At 46.8% G+C, this 23,261-nt stretch overlaps 2 protein-coding genes across 2 annotated transcripts; both read right to left on the bottom strand.

The window, feature by feature from the left end:
- Positions 1-528: 528 nt before the first annotated feature.
- LOC115309130 (zinc finger protein 383) lies at positions 529-9,773 on the bottom strand. Its single transcript, XM_029967306.4, has 3 exons — positions 9,669-9,773; positions 5,274-5,377; positions 529-1,377 (listed from the first exon to the last, which is right to left on the bottom strand). Exons 2-3 carry the CDS (start codon positions 5,305-5,307, stop codon positions 644-646), a joined length of 768 nt encoding a protein of 255 aa, XP_029823166.2. The 5' UTR covers positions 5,308-5,377; positions 9,669-9,773; the 3' UTR covers positions 529-643.
- Positions 9,774-13,510: 3,737 nt separating this feature from the next.
- On the bottom strand, positions 13,511-22,730 carry LOC8052153 (NHP2-like protein 1). Its single transcript, XM_029967296.3, has 5 exons — positions 22,586-22,730; positions 19,671-19,788; positions 16,557-16,660; positions 14,563-14,596; positions 13,511-13,735 (listed from the first exon to the last, which is right to left on the bottom strand). Exons 1-5 carry the CDS (start codon positions 22,586-22,588, stop codon positions 13,611-13,613), a joined length of 384 nt encoding a protein of 127 aa, XP_029823156.1. The 5' UTR covers positions 22,589-22,730; the 3' UTR covers positions 13,511-13,610.
- Between the last annotated feature and the right edge of the window lie 531 nt (positions 22,731-23,261).

Genomic DNA, 23,261 nt, shown 5'->3' with positions numbered 1-23,261 from the left:
ACTATGAACTCCTGCGTCACGAGAAAGGATACCGCAGGTTGCGGACGCACCAGATTCGTGTTTCACGGAGCGAAAAACCCGTGGAAACCCGCTGAAAACTCGCATGTCACAGGACTGGATACTGCAGATCTCGTACGCAGCAGATTCAAGATTTATGGTGCAAAAAACACGCTGGAACCTGCTACAAACTTGCCTGTCACGGGAACTGATATTGTGTACAGATCGCAGGCTAAAATGCGGGAGTCTGCTACAAACTTGCACGTCACAGATCGTGGACACAGCAGATTCGACGTCCAAGATGCAATATACATGCGGGAACAACTCGCGTGTTACACGAGCTGATATCACGAGCACAAATCACAGACAAAAACGCGGAAAAACGCCATGAATTCGCTTGTCAGACACGCCGGTACCGCGGACCGTGCAATTGATTCTATTCCCATCAAATACTGCATGACGCCCGACAGAAATTGAGGGGTGGGCAGTGTTTCACCATTTTGATGTTACAGATATTTAGCCAGAGACACGGGATGGGCGACCTCTGGAGGGAGTGTGTGCTTACAGAATTTTATGGTACGTGCATTTGAATCTCGTGGATCAGACTCCAATTCACAGAAAAACTTTTGGGGCATTGTAGGTATTTTCAAGGTTTTTCACTGTTGTGTCTTCGATTATGGCGGATCAGACTGGAGTTCTGAGAAAAGCTTTGGGAGCAGAACTTGCACTTGAACGGCTTTTCACCTGTATGCGTTCGATTATGACAGCTCAAAGTATACTTCCGTGCAAAGGATTGGGAACATAAGTTGCACTTATAAGGTTTGTCACCACTGTGTACCTGATAATGAATTCTCAGTTGGGAATACTTTGTACAAACTTGGGGGCACAGCTTACACTTATAAGCGATGTCACCATTGTGTGTTCGATTATGTGCCATCAAATATGAACTGCGAGCAAAGGCGCGGGGACAAAGCTTGCACTTGAATGGTTTTTCGCCTGTGTGTGCGTGGTTGTGGTAGACCAGACTGCCAGACTGAGCAAAGGCTCGGGGACACTGTTTGCACTTATAAGGTTTTTCACCTGTGTGCAATAGATTATGCCTGGTCAAATTGGATTTCCAATTAAAGGCTTGAGGACATAGTTTGCACTTAAAGAACCTAACACCCCTGTGCATATGAGTGTTGATGTGCACTTTGGACCTAGAGCCAGGAGACATGAGGGGGTCGTGGCACTTGGCTTGTTCATCACCATGGGCAACCAGGTGGCTCACAATTTGACGCTGATCTCTGGTGAAGTAGGCGCAGGAACAGCATCCAAACCAGATGTCCTCAGTGGCTTTCAGAGGGCAACTGGTCTCCCCCAATGATGCAGCTTCATTGCCTAAAAGAAAAACTGTCAATTAGGAGACAAAAAAGTCCAACCAAGATAGCCAATTGATTTAGAAATAAGTAGCCATTCCTGCAGTTCAACTTCAGCTGAGTGGTTTAATATATTGCAACCCTTTTTATTTTTGTTCACAGAATCGCTCAAATACAATTAACTCCATTAATTGTCCTATTACATGAACAGCATTAAAAGGGCACTGAAGTCATTTTCAAAAAAGGCTTTTTTTGATCTTATATTGTTTAAAATGCATTAGCTCCTACATATACCAAGTCCTATATTACAAAACTGCCTAATCATCTCAGAGCAATAGAAAAACATGTGGACTCTTTTTTCTCAAGTACTACATTGTCTGGACCAATGAAAGCTCTACAATATGCGCAGATTCGGAATGATTTTATTATAACTCATTTCGAAGAGAGTCCGATAGGCACAGATTCAGATAAGACTCCTCCTTTTCTCTGCGGGCGAAGCCATCGCTTGCAACTCGCCGACAAGCGCCCTTCGTCGACCACTTCACTCGGAAGAAAAGTCTTCCCAAAAAGGGCGTGTTGAGATTTTTAAACACGCTTTTAAGGAGGAAATAAGCTACCCACAGTTGTGGTTTCGGGTTTGTTGAGATGCTTAGAGCGTCTGGATTGGGTTGTCGCCACAAAAGGAGACTATTTAATTAAAGTGTCATACCTCAGGGGACCTGGCCGCTAGATATTTATTTATTTATTGAACAATGATAGCGCGGTAATTTTGTAGATGTCTCAATTAACCTATTAGGAAAACCAATGGCATCTTCAGTCTGTTTGTATCATGCTGCTTTTGCTCGTCATCAACCTGCTACTGTTCAGAGAGCAGATAAGTGGAGCATATAGCTATTCTAACCAATCACAATGAATAGCGCTAGCTATTCATTGTGACCAAGGTGAGTGCGGTTCGCACAAAAGCCGATAACTCTTCGTTAGGCATGTGCAAATATTGGACTTTGGGATCGAAGCGAATTCAAAGTGAATAGTGTTTTTGACCGAATACAGTTTAATTGAATACTGAATAGTTGCTGCGCATTTCTCCACGCCTTTCCCTACTGTCACGCCATGCTTAAACGAAAATTCGGCTGAACTCGCGAAGGTTGGTTCGGAGCTTCAAATTGCACACTCATGAGCTCTGTTAAATTTAATGTAGATATATTTATAGGCTGTGGCCTCAGAAAGTCCAATACCTACATTGGGATGGCAAGTAAAGGACAGATTTGACATAAAATTAAACCTATAAAGGAGCCCAGTCATACTTAATTGAGGGGATTTATAAATCTTCTTGCTATATAAAAATAATTTCTTTAATTCTGAATTTTAAAAAAAATAAAAACACAATTAATGAAAATGGGTTGCTAGAACATCGGTGCCTAGCATATATCCTCGCATAACAGCCACAGTTAAACTTGGAAGATTTTACTGCAATATAAATATTAACAATAACAATAAGTGACTCACTTCGCTGTGGCAAAGTGAGTCGCAAGATCGCGTTATCGGCTCCGTGAGTATTGCTTCTCTGTAGTGCACTTGTGCTTGAGGAGAAGCGCGCTCATGGGGGTTAACCCGCTTCAAGATATTCTGGCGGGCTAGTTGGTTATACATACTAAATTACAAATTAGTAGCCTTTTTAGTCTAACAATCTTCTTAGAGTGCCCCAGCTAGAAACAGATTTATTTCTTCTTTTTTCAGCTCCAGACACTTCCTTCACCTTCTTCTTTAACGTTGTATATAAAACCGTCAGCTGTGAGTTAGCGCCTGTCCTGTCCTCTTCGTCTGTCCTTGTCCTAGCGCTATTTGTAATTTAGTAGGGTTAACCCGCCACGATTAACACTTCAAAAAGTATGAATGGCATATTATTTGAAACTACTATTCGAAAATTATAATATTCTCCTTGCACATAATACATAAAAATAAAAAATAAAATAAAAAAACTACTTTTTTTTATTTTCAGTAGCGTCATTTCCTTTTATGTTTGTTTCTTTTATATTTTATATCTTTTATATTTTGTTTCCTTTTCGAGAACAGCTCCCCTTTGGTGCAGACATGGCACAAATTGTGCAGAAATACAGCCTTTGGAGCAACACGTAGCAGGCTGTTTGTACTGGCACAGTTTGGTGCAAATGGCGCAGCAGTTCCACTAGTGCATGCATTAACCGGCTCAACAAGCGCGATCTTGAACCAGCCATAGCCCTCGTCCAGCGCCAATGAAAGGACCTGCTACGCCAGTCTCACCAGCCGCGCCGTCCATTCCAACACCCAAAATGACGACACAGTCATCGACATGGCAGATGAAGTAGGGGGGGGGGGGGGGGGGGAATTGTGGGCATTTTGGCGTCTTCTCAGCCGAGTTTCCCGACTATGGGACACAAGTGGAGGGCTTTCCCGCGTAGCGGTGAAGTCGAGCTTGTAATGCGCACAACGCGCGCACCACCTCGATAAGGTTGATCAGTGGCGCCGCCCATCGGTGTCTGGAGGTCGCATTCGTAGTCTCCACATATAGAGCGAAACCAATCGCTTCCCGATTCCCTTTGACGTCACGTCTTGATGAACTATCTTTTTTTCAAGATAACAATGAGAACGGCTGGCGACGCAATGCAGGCGCCGAATGCTGGCATTGCGCAGTGAGCTGTCAAAATGTTCAGCGTGGCCACATCATCGAGCCATTGGGTCTAGCAACACCAAGAGTATGGTCGACATGCTTCGTCAGCGCCAATGGCTTCTCTTTGTGGGTTTGTTGCTCATCGTGGACCCACGCTATCGGCAAAATAGTGCAACATGAGCATTTCATTTTATTTTTTTTGCGGTGGTTATTTTGGGGGAAATTTTAAAGTGCTTTGGAAGCCGTGGTGAAATGAGATGACAGAGTGATGCCACTGCCATGCTGACTCACTGAACTCCATCTGCTTCTCTGCAGTCTTCGATAAAGAATACTCTGAAATGACGTCTGTAAGGGGGGACACTACCCAGAAAAAACAATTTCTGCAAAAAAGTTGATTTTGAAATATGTCACATTCACCAACATCTGAGAGTATTCCCAGAAAGTTTCATTAGTTTATACTACATAATAGTTAATCTTTTAAAAATTATATTCGGTCCACCGATGCTTAAGAAAGGGTAAAGGTTGGAGCACTTTGAAAACATTTTCCTCCATTCCACTTTTTGGCATAAATTTCACATTTCGAAAACTATTGTTTTGTTATTACGTAACTTGGATTAATTTTATGAGTTTTTCTGAGGAGAAATTTAAAGGAAAAGATAGCATAGAGCTTGTATTTTTTTATTTTTGTAATTTTTCATGCTCAATGCTTTGAACATTTGCTACTTTTTTTTTTTTTGTACTTCACCCAAGTTAACAAAGCTTGGCAGAAATGTTGTCAACATCAACAGAAACAAGCCCTGTAAATGTCGTTTAAATCAGACAAGTGGTTAAAACATTCACGTTTTTGGGTGGTGTCCCCCCTTAAAGCAGTATTTCTTCGTCCGTTGAACGTGCCCCCCTTTCAAACGCGATCAATTGCACGGTAATTTGGATCAACAATGATTGCGTCATCTTACCGTCACACACAAAAGTAAAGTGGAGTGGATTACAAATAAAAGTGTCATCTGTCAAAGTTACGCGTGTCCTGTTGTCGTTATCGACGAGACGAGATAGAAAATTTTCCAGTCATTTTCTTGAGTCATGCGTCGTTCTGCTCAATTGGCAGCGAGCTTCATGCCTTCTGCTCGTGCCTGAAACCGATGTCGCCATATCCACTATTTTGTTAGAAAGCGCGCACTAACTTTTAGAAAGCCTGGCAGGTGTATTGCACACATGGGCAAAGCACGCCCTTGGTTCTATGTTTATCAAAAGAGGTTGAAATGAGAACTCACCGACACTTGAAGACTGAATCGGTTCCATTCGCATTGATGTCTGCGGTCAGATTCATAAAGAGGCCCATACGATCACGAAGGACGCATGAAACCACTTGAGATGCCTACGATTAAATGCAAAGAGCAATGAGAGTAATTCAGAACAAGGCAGACACAGCCTGCAAGTGCATCAAGCTAATCAGAGAGCTACGAGGATAATACATTCGAGACACAACCAAAATATTTCCGAGATTATGATGACGAACGGATGAGGAAACAACTCCTGTGTGCCTTGTTGTAAAGTAGTAGCTTGCGCCACCTGACCTAAAGTTCGAAGGCCTGTTAAAAACAACCCACTTGTTTTCTCTGTCGCATTGCCAGTACGGTACATATCCGTCACTAATAAGAAAATTACGTGGTGGTTTTAGAGGATCGTTGTAAAACAAGTTGTTACGTCAATGTGCAATGTTTTAAGATAGTGTCTACACATACAAAACGACAACCTTTCTCAAGCTACTAAATGTGCGGATATTCGTCAAATCGACATGAAATACCCCGACTGAAGTGCTTCTCCCTGGCCAAGATAAACCAGCAGAACCCGTGATCCATCTGTCCTTGATAGGTCGCAAGTGATGCTGCTTCAACATTAACTTTGTTCGATTTGCCTACACATCCTGCACCGGAGCAGAAAGGTGTAGGGCAGTGTACTTCCGATACGCGTATTCGAATACGACTGGAAGTAAACCGCCCTACACTTTTCTTTACTGGTGCAGGAGATGCAGGTAAATCGAATGAAGCTATAGCTGAAGGGCACTTCAGCAAGAGCAAGACACCTGCTACATGGGATTTTTCACATGCATCACGCAGAAGTGATAATTACACTACCAACGTAACTAACAGCGCGGGGCCCGACATTTCATTGAGCGCCATTTCATTGATTCGGCAGCCAAGTAGGATAGCGCATAGCAGCTCAGTGCACGTAAACTGATATCTCGCACCACAGAACTCGGGCATTCTGAGCTTTCCACCCTGTCACTGCCCAAGTCAACACGAATGGGCACTGTACCGGCGTGCCGTTGTGTAATCACCTTGTTAAATAAAGCAAGAACACAGGAGGGCAGTGGACCACCCCTGTAGAACTACGGACAAAGGAAAGAAAATTAAGTTATATCGCCTTGTGCGTGGTGGAGTTGACAACATGTGCGGCTGCCATGCGGATGAACAAGGCTCGAACCCCGCTCGACGTGTTTCTTTCTTTGATGATTTGTACTCTACTGGAAAGTTCCAGTCCGATGTCGGCTATCATTGTGTTTTTGTTTGGTTTGGAACATTTGTGAACGTACCATACGTATTAAAGCCGTGGTGACGTGCTGCTTCGGGACAGTGGCTCTTCTGTTTCCAACGCTAGATGCAGGTACTTTTCCCTTTAAGTTTGTAGGCACTAGTTTGCCTCATTAAATGCTTATTTTAAGTTTCACATTCATGTCCCACTTTGATTCGTGACAATACTTAGTTAACAGTCATCTCTGAATAAGGCTAACAAACATGGCCATTGTTCCATGTTTTCCCAACAACCATCGGCCATCGGAAAAATCGGCTTTTTTATGCAGAGTGCAAGGGGTTGCCATGATGTCAGGATGCTGAGCTCTTATTGGATGATTGAAAAAAATAGTGGATACACCTCAAGGCATTTCGCATTCCAGTCTACCCACTATCCTTTCAATCACAGCCAATCAGAGGTCGGAGTCGTTTTGACATCGCCGCAATAATGAATGTGTGAGATACTGTGGCGAATGCTTTTTGAAAATTAAGGAAAATGCAATCTACTTGTAGCCCGTTAGCAAATGAAGTTGCAAGGTCATGGTGGAACTCAACCAACTGCGTGAGTGTCGCAAGAAAATCCCTTTCTAAATCCGTCTTGTGCAGTAGTAAGATAGGAGTTTTTTTCGAGGTGATTAAAAATGTTGCTGTAGATTCTGTTCCATTACTTTGGAGCACGTACAAAGCAGGGAAATGGGTCTGTAGTTTTGGACATGGTCTTTTGGGCCACTTTTATGTATGGGCACTATGTTCACTGTTTTCCACTTGCTAGGAAGCCGTCCACTCGAGAGAGACTTTTTAAAAAGGATTTCTAAGCGGGATGAGGTGATTATAGAGCCTGATGCGAGAACACGATCGGGTATACCGTCCGGACCACTTGCTTTGTTGACCTTTAATACGTTCACCAAATTTAGTATTCTGTCGTAAGAAATTTCAATCTCATCCATTTTTTCAGGAATTTTTCTTGAGATATCAGATGCTCCGTGGAAACTACTGGTGAAAATACTACTTTATTTGAAGTACAGAACCTCTCATTTACTTTGTACTCTACTTCAAGTTATAAATTTTTTTGGTGATCATCGGGGCAATGAAAAACCGCCCCAGGAGGGTGCGCTCCGTTGATCAAGGACGTCTGGGTGCGCACCGGTGCACTTGATCGAAGACGACGGGGCACACCGGTGCAGGTGACACACCCAACGAAGGTGAAGAGGGGGTTTCCGAGCCAAATTAAAAAATATCCAAGCTAACAATTTTTTATTTTTTTCAGTAATTGGTATGTTTTGGTTTTAGAGGGGTACAGAATCGAAACCTGAAATATCTCCGGAACACTTCACAATGGGTGAAATATGACCGACGATATCCGTGAATGATAATCACATGCTCACATTTTCAGCGGATGGCTATATTTTTCTTTCCAACCAACGGATTCTGGTGAGTGCTTAAAATCAGCAATCGAGGCGGCACAATGCATCTTGGGATATTTGCCTGTTACGTCATACTCACAACTCACGGGCCCATAAACAGCCAAGGGTGCCATAATTACAACTGTTGTCACTAGGAGGCACCAGCTTTATCGTCAACATGTTACAATCGTGCCAAGTGGGAGTACCTGAGGTATGGTGTACCAGAACTGAGAGGTGCGGCAAGCGCCGCTCGCTCCCGCACGCCTCATAGCCATATCTGGGAGAGCTTGGCCAATGGACGGAGCAAAGGCCGCCGCCAGCGCCAAATATCCCGCCCCCCTTTCCCGCGGTTAGAGCATACACTAAAAGTGTGACACAGCATAGACCAATCAGCAGACCTCGGCGTCACAACATCGGAGACAACATTTAAAGTGTGAAATAGAAGCGTTCAATCTTAGAGCAGCAATGATCAGTTTGGAGCGCTTGTTAGTTTATTCTACCGTTGAATATGGACGTGACAAAAACCTCACATGCGCCAAGTTTTCAGTCACCAAGGGTTACACCTTTTTACTCCAGCAATGCTAAAACGGCTTAAATTAGTCAAGTCGCATTCTTAAAGCTCGCAACTGTTTCGCAACCTGTGGTTCGCAACAAGATGCTCGCCTATTCAAATGAATGAATGGCCTAACTCTCCCAATACACGGTCCTGGCACGCCTGCATCAGACATGCTGCGCCGTGGCGCTGCTCCTAATGGATGTGTGACGCAAGACATTCCAACAAAGCTCGGCCCCCCAAGGGGGATCGGTGGCCGAGTGGGCTAACGCGTGTCAGCTCGAAGCGTGAAGTGAAAGCCTGCGCTGCAAAACCTCCTGGGTTCGATCTGGAGGAGTTTCATACCGGCACGCGTTTGGTGTAATCGCTACAGCGTGATGCACGTTAAAAACCCCAGGTTAGCAGTTGTACTGCACTGGCTAAATTTCTCATCTACAGCTAAGAGACAGGTCACCCGTCGAGGCTATACAGGTAACCCGTCGAGGCTTGTATAAACCTACAAGCAACTTTTTTTTTTTTTTTTTGTGGTTTTTCAATTATTTGGTTGTATTCGGAAATTATTTAAAAACTTTTTCTTGGGTTTACGGACGAAAGACTTGTGTTTGTGAGCTGCTGCCATAAAGGAGACCACGTCTACACACATAAATAGGCCCTGAAATTTGCCTTCCGTACCTTTTAACACAATATGTATTTTTGACTCTTGCGGACGTTTATCGGTGTTTTTCATTTAAAATCTTAAAGTCTACGCACGCCCTAGCCCGTCGTCAAATTAGGTTTGCTAGATGTTGGTTCATCGTTCTGCTAACATTTTGGGCGCTGCTAAGCTCCTATCACATTTCCGGCATTCGTGTATCGTCTGCAATGGAGCGCGAAATTTCGGAGGATGTTGCATCCGCATCACTGCGTCAGCTCTCACTCGAGTAGAAGAGATGACAGACGTTGCAATTCACTTGTAGGTACCGAACGTAACATGGTTCAAGCTTCAAAGGTGAGCGTTCAACGTTCCCAAACGGGACACGACTTCCTCCGATCTTTGCGGCTCACTTTTGCCTCCTAGGGAGCGTATGCAAGGCTCCCTGAACACGCATTCCCGCTAATCTTTGCGCGCGCCTTTGAGAACAAGATGTGCTGCAGCAGTACCTCTTTGCTGAATGTCGGGAAGCCTTTGAAGGTGATACCGACCTCAACTTCACTCGCTTCGGCCTCCAACAGCAGCCCGAATGCACCTGAAACTGCCTGAACCACCTGAACGTTCCCCCCGTTCCCCCTCGTTGGTATGAGTGATGGAGGAATAAACACTGCTCAGACACTGCTAAAACTGAAACCCCTGAATTGGGCGAGCGCTTGCGCCATCTAGCCAATCGGACGTCTCGTTGATCCCAACATTGATCCGCATTTTTGCAAGAGAGTGCTGCGGACGCCCTCGGCCCGCCACCCCGGTCACAGAATCGGCGTGTAAAAAATAAATATTTAGGTCTGCTCATTTACCGTCACCTGCCTAGTCTACTTTTTACAGCAAAGCTCCCGTGGATTTTTCGTGTGCGTGACCAAAAAACAGTACGCTCGCACGGCTCGCACCGCCCGCTCGTGCACGTCTTCCCCGTATAAAAGATTCGAAGTAAATACCCAAAATAAAGCGTTGACGAACACGCGTGCAAGATGCCATCTGTTTTCGGCATTTGCTTTATAACTGTTACTGCTGCAGACACCGGCACGTGCGGCGCAACACCATTCCCTGCATTCTCCTTGATGCTTGGGTAATTTAGCAATAGGTAATAATAATAATAATATAATAATATTATTATATCTAGCTATATATAATATCTAGCTATTCAGTAGATTAGTTACCGAAACACACCATTTTCAAGATCAGTGGACTCTCAAGTAGGTAATAAAGGTTTCTCAGTGCGACCCAAAGTTACTAGAACCATTCAGTTGAGAAAATGCCATAGAGCCTGCTCGGAAAAAGTGGCGCCGATCCTTATCCCAGTACCGAGCTAATGGCGGTCACAACACTCCCATTTCCCCCATAGGAGCCACTCCGTGAACTGCACGGCTGCACTTACGGTTCTGTCGAGTTACGGAAAGGCCTGTGGCGCCATCTGGCAGGGCCATCTTGCAGTAGCCATATCAAGCAACTTTTGTTTCAACTCGTCGCTAAAGGGTTGCACTGTTATCGTATTTAGCTTGGTCTCGGTGGACTCCAGTGGCCCAGGTTTCAAGGGCGAGTTTCCCAACCGAGTGTTTTAGTAACGTTAGTGCAACCTGCGTCGGCGGCCATGTCTACGCTCGCACCGCCCTCTCTCTGTCGTCGTTCCAAGCGCCTGCAAGCCTTGTCTCCTTTCCTTCCACTCTCCCGAGGTGGCGGTCCCGTCGCGCGTCAAGTTTCCTCCGGCTCCTCGGGGCAGGTCTGTGTCGTGTGCTAAACAGCTTCACTGGTCATCCACCTTTAAAGGGATGCTGAACCGATATTTGAAATCTCATAAATATTGCCCGAGCGGGCTTCACGGGATGGTACTGTACCTAAAAACGATATTCAATCAGACGGATGCGGCCCGAATTATTGTATTTCTTTGGATGAAAAGCGAATCCTCGGCCGGAAGCCGCCGGCGCGAGCGAGTCCTTCTGAGAGCAGGCGTAGCGGAACTGACGTGCGCATTCTCGGCGCCCCCAGCGCCCCTGGTGCCTCCGCGCATTCTCCTCGTTCGTTGGTGCTCGCCTTGATTGTTCGCTCGGCGGCTGTTCTCAAAGCGGCTGGTACTAACAATAACGAACGCCATCCGGCTTAGCGCCTGGCTTGGCTCGGTCCGTCTTTTGAGGCGAATGAGAATGCTCACGTCACGAAGCAAGCTTTCCACAACGCTCACCAGGGGTCGCGTAAAATTGTATTTTTCGTGTTTATTTAATTTTATACGCCTTCTCGCTCAAAACAACGTCATTTATAAGTAAAGGACGTGCTATGTATGCCATTGCGACCAAGAATTTCCACCCAGTCCCGTGATAGCTCTCATTGCAAAAGCGGCCATCGCGGAAAAAAACCAATGAGATTTGAGCAGTCGCTACTCGACCAGACTTTTTTGCGATGCGATCTAGTCGCGGAGCGGCTGATCTAATCAACGGTGTTCGGAGCAAAAGCTTTCGAGAAACGACTAGCCAACGAAGGCGTTGGGTGGACTCGCTCATCGCGCACGCCAGTGTGCCATCCAATTATTTGCAATGTGATCTAGTTGCATCGCGCGACTGCTTACATCGCCGGTGGAAATGCACCTTTATAGAGTAGAATGGCTTTTTTTTATCTCATGGAACGAGGCGACGTCATCAGTTTGAAGCGCGAAAACGGCTCCTGGTTTCCACGATCCCAATAGGAGCGATTCGCCTTCGGTTCCATAGGCTAGCGTGCGTCGACAGGGCTCCCATCGGCCACTACACCATGGCTCAGAGATCCCAAAGCGCGCATGCGCTAGTACGCAGCAGACGACAAAGGGAGTGGAAGAGCAGACAACAAAGGGAGGGGACGAGCAGCTTGCATGCTTTCACATTCACAACTCATAAGAAATGCTTAGGTGTACCTCGAGCTTTCTTTCCCCAAAGCATTATTTCCACTTTCTCCCCCTCCCTGGGCGAGAGGCGGGGAGTGATGTTTTTAGCTTTCTTGCTCGATCCTTCAAAAGTCATCCTGGTGTTATCCCACACTGCCCCTGGTGATAGTTGTGAAATTGCAGAGGGGAAGCAAATTGGCAAAAAAAACATACTTGTGGTTCCCAACTTCTGGGCTAGGTGGCGCAAGCTATCGCCCTCTACGAGTGTAGCTGTTAGCATCCATTCATCCAAATTTTGCACGAGCACAAAGGAAGCTCAGGCTTTCACCTTGTGCAATCTCAAGCCATGGTTCTTCTGTAAAAAAACGAAACCAGCAAACTTGCCAAACTCAACGGTGGACGTGTTCGCAGAAGCTTTGGCTACGTAGCGCAAGCCGTTGCCCGATTTAAAGGGTTCCAGTCGCATCTATCTTCACTATTTCGGGCGTCTGCGAACACGTCCGCCAGTCGGTTGGTCTAATTTTTTACAGAAACAAAACTACGCTTTGAAATTTTCTAATAAATGGACCACTTCAATGCACAGTTGGTGAAAGTTTGATAGGAGTGTCTAGCAACAGACCCTTTCAAAAATCTTACATGCAACATTGGCAGTCGCCATTGTTTGTCTCTCAGTGGGTCTGGGGTTGGAAAGAACCCCCAAGGTTGACCAGAGGATAATTGGCGACTCTCAGTTGCTGGGGGGAAAAAGCGGGGGTGCGATTTCCTTTTTATTTTGTATTTGCCCGATCCCCCATGGACACAAAGCGCGTGATTGGATCGCCAAACACCGACTCGATTCTCGTCTGGAATACAAGCCGAGCAGAGTCAACGCCAACGCGTTCAATACATGCTTGGTGCATGTGAGCAAGCTATGGCAGACGGACACTGGTGCAAATTTTTTAAAAGGTCTATTGCACAGACCTTGGCAGGGCATTATACAATGCACTATTCCACTTTCAATGGGCACTTTTTTGGGGGGAGGTCACCAAACACGCCACTTTTCGTCAGTGACTCCCCAGGTAGCACTCGACTCAACGCTCGAGGTACTACAGTCCATATCATCATTATGAACACCTCCGATCCCTAGAAAAATTGTCCACAATATTAAGCCAAAATCAATAAAAAAAAAAAAAAAAAGCGCGGCCACAAGACTTTTAGAAAGAAAAGCCGAGACCTTTGTCTGCACAGGCCAGACACTTTGGTGCCTGCTTTCTCGTCCAAAAAGATTTTGGCGATGCAGTGTTCCTTTATTAAGGAGCGGGTGTAGGACATTATTACATCACATTGCAGTGAGCAGCATCAGGTTTCTCGCAAAATGAGAAACCTTAAAATTGCGAGGCAACACCCAAACGCTCGTCGGCCGACACTAAAAAAAGAAAAGCGTGGATTCTGTGGGGCGAGACATGTGGCAACACCAGAGAGAGTCCTTTAATAACGAGATGGCAAATAAGAAGGGATGCGATGGGCAAAGACGCGTATGGTACAGGGTGCCCCGGGCGTGCGTTCAGACGAGGAGCTTCTCGATCTCCTGCTGCAGCCCCTGGATCTGGGGTTTGAGTTGGGAGCCCTCGTTGACTGTCACCGAGCAGGCAATGACTGGCCTCGACACACCGCACGCACGGCCCAGGGCTGCAATCAGAGGTTGGGACTGGCTCACTCACGAGAGAATGCGCTGGAACAATCTGTCGAGCAGTCCTCGAACACTCCCGACTTGCATGTGGATGGTCACTAATGTGCTTGCATGCACATTAGGGACCATCCACAATTGGAGACGCTTAAAATCTGTTTTAAGCCTTTCGCGATTGTTTACAACCGACTGTGCTGCTACGTAGCCCATTGTAACCGATCGCAAGAGGCTTGAAGGGCAACTCCAATCCATACTTTCGATTTTGGGATCAGGACTGTTTTTAGCGCACTCAGCGTCCCTGAAATGCATGGTGTAATTTTTTTTCTCGCTATTGTGCGTAGTTTTAAAGATATCAACGCCTCAAAGTTTTGTTTGGTGTGCGGTCAACAAAACCAAAACTAGCCGCTTCAGGCCCCAGCAACACTGGAAATCAGCCGCTACGTGAACGTGACGTCAGGATCGTTCTCGTTCACCGAGTACGCAGGCCGAGCGGCACCTACCTCTGTTGCGCTAGCCGTCTAAAGATAGGAGATAGGGGGTTGGGCACTTCTCCGTGCGGTGCAGGAGTTTCGGTTTCGAGCAGTTGCGTTTTTTGGCTTCATTAAAAATATACGTGACTCTAGCAAAATATTAATTGGGTAGTGTTCCGACACATTAATAAATCGCCTGACAAAAAAGGAAAAAAAAATTTTGGGGGGTGTCAGTGTCCCTTTAAAGAGAGGCATAAACCTTGGAAATACCAATGGATACTTTAAAACGTACGGCACCCTTTAGGAATACAGTCCTTCCTCCTATAATCTTCCGCTATAATGATCAGTAAGGTGCTTACCATGTTTTGATCTCACAAAGACGTATGGCACATTCTGAAAGAAAGCACAAAGGGGACAATAACTTTGCTGTTCGAGGATGTGCGACAAGAATTGCTCAACACAAAGTGACGGCCAATCGTCATCCACTCAGTTGATGACGTACATCCTGCGGGAAATTCCAACCTCGAACTACAAGTACGGCAAACCAAGTTTGTCAAAGCTCAAGGTTGAACAGGCACGAGGCACTGAGCCTAAGCCCAAGGTCCGTCTATATAAACTGCAAATTCTGGAAATCGTTTAACGGCTTGCAACTGTGGTCAACGTATAGCCGAAAATGCAAGTAGAGTCCAGGGTTTCGTTATTCCGAGTTACCTGGAAAACTCCTACATTTATTTATTTACTTATTTCAATCCCCTCAAGGCCCATAGCACTCATTACAGAGGGGTCACGACGACCCCCAAAGAGGGCTTGGATACTTCGCGCTAGGCTAGTGTCAGTGGAGCACTGGGAAAACAGTCCAAAAGAGAGCCCACTCTATACCCTGTTGCAGGTTGAAAAAGGTAGGTCAAGCTTCTCCCGCCAAGCCCTCTACTCTTTCCACTCTAGCGAGTGAACGCCGCAGAGGAGGTGACCTTTCCTAACCTCAGACAGTTGACAAAGGCGACTTGTGGCAGGCATTCAGTCTGGACAACGAATCAATGTTGTACTGTTTTGAGTTACGACGGAGGCCAATCTAGGCATGTAAATTGTGCAGTGAGCTACTGTTCAGGCAAGTAGCAACTGAACAGGAGGCAGCAATGAACCATTAGCTAAATTACCAGGCAGCAAGGAGCATGCGCGAGCGTAGTTACATGCGCTGTATGTGCAGGCATTTGCAGCAGTGTAATGTATAAAGCAAAGTTCTAAAGAAAAAAAAACCTTAAACAAATGGTACAATGAAAGGTTCAAGTGAAATTTCGGAGGTTGTTTCCAAACTACCAGTTAAAATTCCTGTGCCTTGTCCTACATTTTTCGTTCTTCCTCACGTTTTTCCTTTCCTTTTTTTCTTTTGCCTCGTTGTACAGTGCTTTTTATGTCTGTATTTCAGCTGTGAGTCAGCACGTGTTTGCCCAGCGTTGCTTCCTTTTGTTCTGTCCGTTTAGCTCTGCTTTACGTCATGATCAACGAACACCAACTAGCCCAGCTTGCCATACCATTGCTCTTCGTCTATCCAGTGCAAACATTGTAAGGGAACTGCTGTCAACAGCAACAAATATCTTGTCTATTACTCGGCACAAGCTATACTAAGCTACATTGTTGAGGCTAGTGTAACTTCTGCACTGCTCTGACTCTGCCAAAACTAATGGCACGGGCAGATGCAACGGAGAAACAGGACAAAGCAACGCGCTCTCGCAGCACTGCGGGGCTATGGCACCTTGGGAGCTATGCGAGCTTCGACGACATAGCGCAAAATAGCTGACGCCGAGTATGGCGTGTTAGAGCTTATCGTAAGCTGCAATCCACAGTGCTGCATCAGTGTTCAGCTACTACTCGTCTTCAATCAGTTGGAAACTGAGTCTCGGCCAAGTGTCTGTGCGGCACTTGTGCCTGACCCGCGCCCCACGCCCATCTCCGCTAGACGTCAAAAGTTCAGCCCTACGGCTTTGCCGCGTCCGCTCATGTCAAGAGTCACTGGAATATCCGCGCTTCCTAGGAAGCGTAGCAATCAACCAAAGAAGTAGCCTTGCACGTGACATACAAAGCACGGATGTCTCGGCGATTGTTAATGCAAAGTAATAAAATGTAAGAAGTGCATTCGTGTGAATGGGCTTCGAGACATAGTGTCGAGAAGCTTAGGCAACATCGTTCTGCTTAGTCGTCAATGGTACCGACTATCGTTTTCCGCGATTTCAAATAACTTTGGATGACTGGCAACACTGATTTTAAGCAACAGGATGGCCAAAGTGTCGTCAGTCTGAGGTGTAGCCCACGTAGAGGCTCTAGGTGCAAGGGCAAAAGATCCCCGTGGGCGCACCTTGTCCTCGCAAAGTAGCGGCAGGTGCAGCAGGATCTCCAAGGGGGTTGCGTCAGCTGCCATCACAATGATCTCGGCCAGGCCACGGTTCAGGGCCTTGGTGGCTGCAACACGGACGGATGGATAGATAAACGCATATTACTAAACCCTTTAATCGGGGGGCAGCTTGCACCACCTAGCCAGTGTTTTTAGCATCGACAAGCGGTGGGGAAACGAGGCACCGCCCAATGCCGCCTGAAGATGAGGTTGGTGCCTTTCCTCGTATAAAGCAATCACTAATGAACCTACGCGGCACCGTTCAATGTTGTTACATCAACTTGGTTGTGGAACTTTGGTCTAGAGAGGTGGCTTCTTCGCGTGTTGTCTGTGAGCGAACGGATGTACTGTAGTAGGAGGCATTATTGCTGTTGTCGGATACTTTTTTTTGTGCCTTCAAGTGAAAATACTCTCAAAATTTGCGAGGCTGTTATGTGCATTTTAGCGTTTAAAAAAAAAGAAGCTACTTATTCCATTAAAAACACATTCCCTTGGATCACTGTGGGTATCGAGACACGCTTCAAATCTTCGCCCGCTAAAGGTGCAAGACACTCGCAATGCATTTACCGTAGATTCGCCTCAATGCCTACAAAAGAACTTTTACCCATTTAACCGTAGTATAAAATAAAGCGCAGAGCTGATAATATCTGGCTTCGGTACACAACTTACAGCTATGCGGAGCGCAAGTTTGCCCGTGTCCCGCGCAGGGGTTGCGGCGACGTCAGAACGCTGCGCTCTGATTGGTTCTGATCGCAAGGATAGTGGGTAGACCCGGATGCTAGCTGCCTCGGGGGCTACCCACTATCCTTCCGATCGAACCAATCGGAGCTTGGCGTTCCGACGTCACCGCGATCCCTGTGCAAGAAGCAGACCGACTTGCACACCGCATAGTCGCTGGCAGAATGAGAACGGCAGAGAAAGCCTCTCAACTGCCCAGTCTTCACCAGGTACCCCATGCCTTATTTTGTACTTTGGTTGCGCACGCGCGCTCAAGGTCGACGAAGGTCGGAAGCTCGCGCTGGAGGAGGGACGACCGAGGCTCCTCCCAGCCGTCCTCACCTCGTCGGCGACTGAGGCAAACGACGTGCACTACCATTACAAAAATATGGACACGGTTTTTAACGTCCTTCAAGGAACGACGTCCATGGAAAGTTCTACGACTGAAACGATCTACCGTAAAATACAAGGCAAGAGCTCGCTCAAGATTTAGAGATAATCTTGAAATAATGGGGGATGGGTGCTTGTCCAGCCATTGATTTTACATATAAATGTACTGTGCACATTTTCTCAGACCTTACAAATTTGGGAATGGGCGGTTAATGTGGACAGGGCAGATGCGCGGTATTCTACGGCGGTAACATCGGTGCCAACCATGTTGCATCCACGTTGCCGTTCACACTTCTTTAAAGGGGTACGGAAACAAAAATTGAAATATTCAAATTTCGTTCGGAAATGAGTCAAGCATGTCGTATAATAACCGTAAATGATAATCACACGTTTGTATTTTGAACGATTGGCTATATTTTTCGTTCCAAACGGTGCACTCGAGCAAGCGCTCGAAGAGAAGCGAACGGAGAGCGCGATGCGTCATGGGATATCCGGCGCATACAAAAACAGAAAGAAAAGATTTCCCGCGTTCGTGGAGTAGCAAGGCAGACGTGGTTATGAGCTTTGCCCTTGGTGGCGTTGTCAGCGTTGTGGTGGTGTCAATAGTGTCAACGCGTTACAACCGAGCTGTTCGAAGTAGCCGTGGGGTGACGAGCGTGTGACTGGCGCAAGGAGCACGTAGCTTCCACAACACTGTCAGCTCAGGGCTGAACGGGGTGAGGAAAGCAACTTTTGTTCGAGCTTTGAGGGACGGGCTAATCTTCTAGGGGGAGAATGGTTGTTTCCGGTTGCACGAACGAGGGTCCGAGGAAGAGGGGAGTCCTTCCTTACCGTCTTCTTGGACCGTTGGTAAATACGCGATTTGTGAGTTCAGGAGGAAAGCTAAGAAGGAAAACGTTGAAATGCCAAAGAGCGGCGCTGCTCCGAAGGAATCTGCTACGTCACGACTACGTAGCAGATTCCACAACGTTGCTAGACTACCTCCTAAATAGGCTCCGCATGCATCCATCAGGTGCACATTGAAAGTCATTTATTTAGCTTTAAAATTAGTTTTCTTGTGCTTTTCAACGGAAGACTGGTGTTCTTGAGGTTAGAGTGCAAGATGCAACACATTGAAGCTAGAAAATGAGCGCCGAAATTTCATTTCCCTACCCCTTTAAAGGGGCACTGAAGTGGTTTCCGAAACCATCTATGGCCCCAGCTTGATCTACGGGCACTAAGCATTTTAGAAAAACCCGAGATTAGATTAACAAGCTTCCAACTTCCCCAAATTAAAAGGGGATTAAAGATCACGACACACCTGTTTTTCCGTGATTCGGCAAAGAAACCAGTGAGTGTTGTCGGACGTGCGATAGCCAATTGCGAGTGGATTGCACACATTCAAGAAACGGCCCGTCCTTGGTCCGGCCCCTCGCTGCACAAGAAGCAATCGCTCGCGATTGGCCGTCGCACGTCCAATGAAACGCTCTCGTGTCTGTGCCGAATTGTATAAAAATGTTGCGTTGTGACCTTTGATCCTGTTTTAATTCGGGAAATCGGACACGTATCAATCGGGTTTCTTAGAATGTTCAAGGTCCATAGAATGAGTTATGACCATAAATAGACCCACTTTACTGCCCTTTTAAGTGTCTCACAACGGGTGCAACACTATACTTTGTTCAGCCCTGAGCTGAAGGTTCAGTGAGAGCTACACACTCGCCAGACTAAGCAACCGCCTCCCCTTCAACTTTGCCCTCTGCGCCTGAGCATGAGCCAGGAGCGTGATCACGTGGCAAAAGATATACACACGGCTCATCCAACGGGCACATAGCTTCCACAGCAATGTCAGCATAGGGGTGAGCGCAGTATGGCATGTGGCGAAGCCAAGACGCACACACTTGCCGCTCGGGCAGGTTTGAGGTCCACCGACGGCGAAGCAATGCACGAGCCTCATATTCCCGGCGGTACCGAATTGCCCCTTCACGACCTCACCTTCGTTGGCGCCCTTCTTCATCTGCTTGTAGTTGGTGGCCTGCTGGACAACATTCAGGATCTTGGTTGTGAGCTCCGGGTCCGCAAGCGGGTAGGCTTTGGGGTTCACCTCGTCTGCCTGGGGACACAGAAGAACGCCGGTCATTGTGAAGCCCCGACCATGTAAGGAGTTTTTCGCGCATCTCTACAGTGTCCGCGTCTCTCCGCATCCAGATGCATCCAGATGCATCGTTTGAGAACGTCTGCAACAATGCGACGCGCGCGAAGTGTCAATGTCCGTTTTGGCCAGATCTTGTCGTCAACGCTGGAACTGACTTGCTAGGCATCATTTCCAGCTTTCACTGATTGGTCAACGTGCAGCAGACGCAGCAAGGTATATGACTGTTTTGGATCAACAGTTAGTAATCTTTAATGTAAAATTAAAACTGAAGGTTTATAAGCTCTAAATAACCTTCTCGTGTGCAGTGCCAACACGCTGTTGACCCTGCGTAGCGCCCGACTGACGCAGGTGGGCGCACGTCCACATGGGGGCAGTTGCCCTCTTCATCGCCAGTCGCGTGCTGAAGCGGAGACATGGACACCAATTAAGCGCTTGTTTGGGCCTTTAGGGGACTCATTGACTCAACAACCAAGGAGGGGGCACCAGAAGTGTCGCTGGTGCACCGTGCAATTAATTGTTTGAAAGCGTTTTTCTTTTGCAGGGCTTCATTCCATCAATATCTCTCTCTGGAGCAGAAATTCGGAGAGCAAGAAACTGCCACAACCTGAGGAGCAGGCTAGAGTAACTAGAGTAACTAAATGGTAGAGACAATATCACATTCATATCCTTTTTGCCTCCAACCTTACTGGCAGACAAGTGGTTGGACGTGGCAAAGCAGCCCAAAGCGCTCGCAGGGAAGAGGCCTTGTGAAGCATAGATTTGTGGTTGGAATGTATTTGTTACTTTTCAGCTATGCTTGTGGAGCGCCTAGGCCTCAACCCAAGATAGTCACGCTCGACGAAGTACAACTTTTTCGACGAAGCGTAACACGAAAACTCTGTCAGGTAGGACTTGAGGAACCCTCCCAAGTATTTATTGTTGCAAGTTTGTTCATCTGAACAGTTTGTTTAACTGGAGTTTGTTCAAGCTGCATTTCACTGTATATCACTCCGAGCTCCGATTGGCTTTGACTCTCACACAGCGCTCAGCGCTGCGTACGAGTTGTGTTCCTAACGTGCGTGAAAGCTTGAGTGACAGTTTTTTCAGTGCGATGAAACGTCGACCTTCATAAAAAGTATGCGAATAATGCATCATTTTTATTTTTGCTCTATTTTAAAGTAGACTCGTTTGTGCAAACGAGTTAAGCACTTCGCCTGATGTGGAATCGGGGGGTACTTAATAAGCAAATAGCATATTGCTGTAACAAGAGAACTTCAGCATCCTATCCATTGCGATTGATTCTAAGCTCCTTGCACGTGAGTAGTGCGCTTAATCTGAGGTCCTGTTTTTTACACTCCAACATTACCGTTCCTCAGCCCAGTGCGTGATCTGAACAGTACAGCAGGTTCGAATTTCTGGCTTTGTAAAGAAAGCGGGTGCCATACACAAAAGCGCCAAAAATTACAACGGCCAGAAGACCCTCTTTGGAATGGTCAGTAGCCTTACACAACATCAGGAATATCCACCGCCATTTCGAAGTGCCATGTTTAACTGTCGCATTCAGTTTACCGCGTGCAAAGCTTCGCTGTAGTCGACAAATGGTTCACTCCCCGCGTAGCAGAAGGTCCTTTGTGGGCTTTGACAACCATGGTGCCATCTGGTGGCATGCATGAGAAACTTGGACAAAAGTTTGAACACCTCCAGAAACGGCGCTACTACACCCGGGCCTTTTTACACTGTGGTTGGTGTTTTTGCTGTGACCACAATTCGCCATTCTACCCCTGGAAATGAGCAGCGTTTCGTCTACACACCTGACAACTGGACTACACACACCCAATTCCTGTTGCAACAGTCAGCTGGCGACGTGCACAAGCAAAAGCGTCGCTTTGGTCGACCTTCCCCGATCGGCCAAACACTCACTATGACGTCTTTAGTGATATTAAATCTGATTTCATCGATGGAAATAAAAGTACTGTTAGAGCGCCAACTGTTTCGGAGTTAGTTCTAAGAATGCGATGGCCAAGCTTTCACCACGGAACCATACATTGAGATGCCATGAGTAGGAACCACAAGAAGGAGAGTGAAAAATCTCGCATACCTGGAGCATTTTGCCTGCACTGCGAGGGGGGGGAGGGGCACAGCTGGGGTTTAACGACAAACTCGTGGCCACCAAGTCACGTGATCCTGTCACTTTTAAAGGGCCCGCGCAATACAACATGGTGATGGGAGTCACACGATCCCATCTCTCCCTCAAGGGGATGGATAGTTGGCCAAGTTGGCATTAGCGTCATTAATTTCTCCATCATCGATGTCATGAAGGCGTGCCGAGTCGAATCTAATGATAACGCGATGACACTGTGCAGCTCAGTGAGGTGCAACAAAATGTCCAGTTGGGCTCGTTGATTCATGACTGGATAGAAGCGCCGAAGGACAGGGACAAAGTGAAGGAGGTAACGGCAACAAGGAGCGCTGTTGTCGTTACCTCCTTCAGTTTGTCCGGCCTTCGGCGCTTCTATCCAGTGAGGTGCTGACGATGGCGAGCAGAGACGGCGTATAGCAATCCTCCTCAAAGGCGGTAATCATATCTACGCAGGGTAGGACTCCACGCCCAGACGGGGTCCTGGCTGCACGCTCGGGGTAGCTGCGGCGCGCTCTTCACATAATCGTATTTTGAACGTTTCATTGGTAGGCCTACGGCGGTAGCCGCCGGCAAACGGAGGTTTTGCGAAGTCAACTCTCGCGTCTTCAACAAAACAGTAAATTTCATGGAACATACCATTATTGTGTCAGAAGGCGCTTGAAGCTTTGAATAGATTTTGCTGTCGGTAACAAACTTTTCGCTTCACACTGTAAACAACGTGGTTTCAACGTTGCACGTGTATTTCTTTTCACACACAACTCCGCCAACTACGATTTGGATTGGATTGGATCCTTTCGGCTTTCCTTTTGGTATTGGTTGTCAGAATCATGTCGTCGTTTATGCCAAGGTTAGCTAAAAAAGAGGTTTCGGTTCGCGTAGTAGTGGCGGGGTTGGTGGTGGTAAAGCCCCTTCATGTTTCAAAAGTAGCGCAAGGTTCTTCGATGCATGAGGCACGTGCAACTTGCAGCCCTTGGGAAGATCATGGCGGCACAGCGCAGCACTGAGCTAGATTTCAGACGCCATGAATATCCCAGAAGTGGCGCGCGGCACGTGCCTCGAGCATTTCTGCAACAATGAATGGCGCCACTTTGCACTTTTCCCAGGATAAAAGGGCTTTAAGTGGTGGTAGGTGGCGGTTATTCCAAGTTCTACGTCGAATCCAACAAATTTGAATAATACTGTATTATTCAATTAATTACGGGATACTTAAAAGGTTAAAACAGCGCAAGAAAGGACGGACAGGGTAAAGAAGGACACAGACCCTGTCCGTCGTTTTTTTGCGCTGTTTTAACCTTTTAAGTACGTCATACCA

Source organism: Ixodes scapularis, unplaced genomic scaffold (genome assembly GCF_016920785.2).
Source record: "Ixodes scapularis isolate PalLabHiFi unplaced genomic scaffold, ASM1692078v2 PGA_scaffold6__148_contigs__length_123643588, whole genome shotgun sequence".
Taxonomy (NCBI): Eukaryota; Metazoa; Arthropoda; class Arachnida; order Ixodida; family Ixodidae; genus Ixodes; species Ixodes scapularis.
Note: the sequence above shows the minus strand (reverse complement) of the source record. Positions and strands in the feature narration are given on the sequence as shown.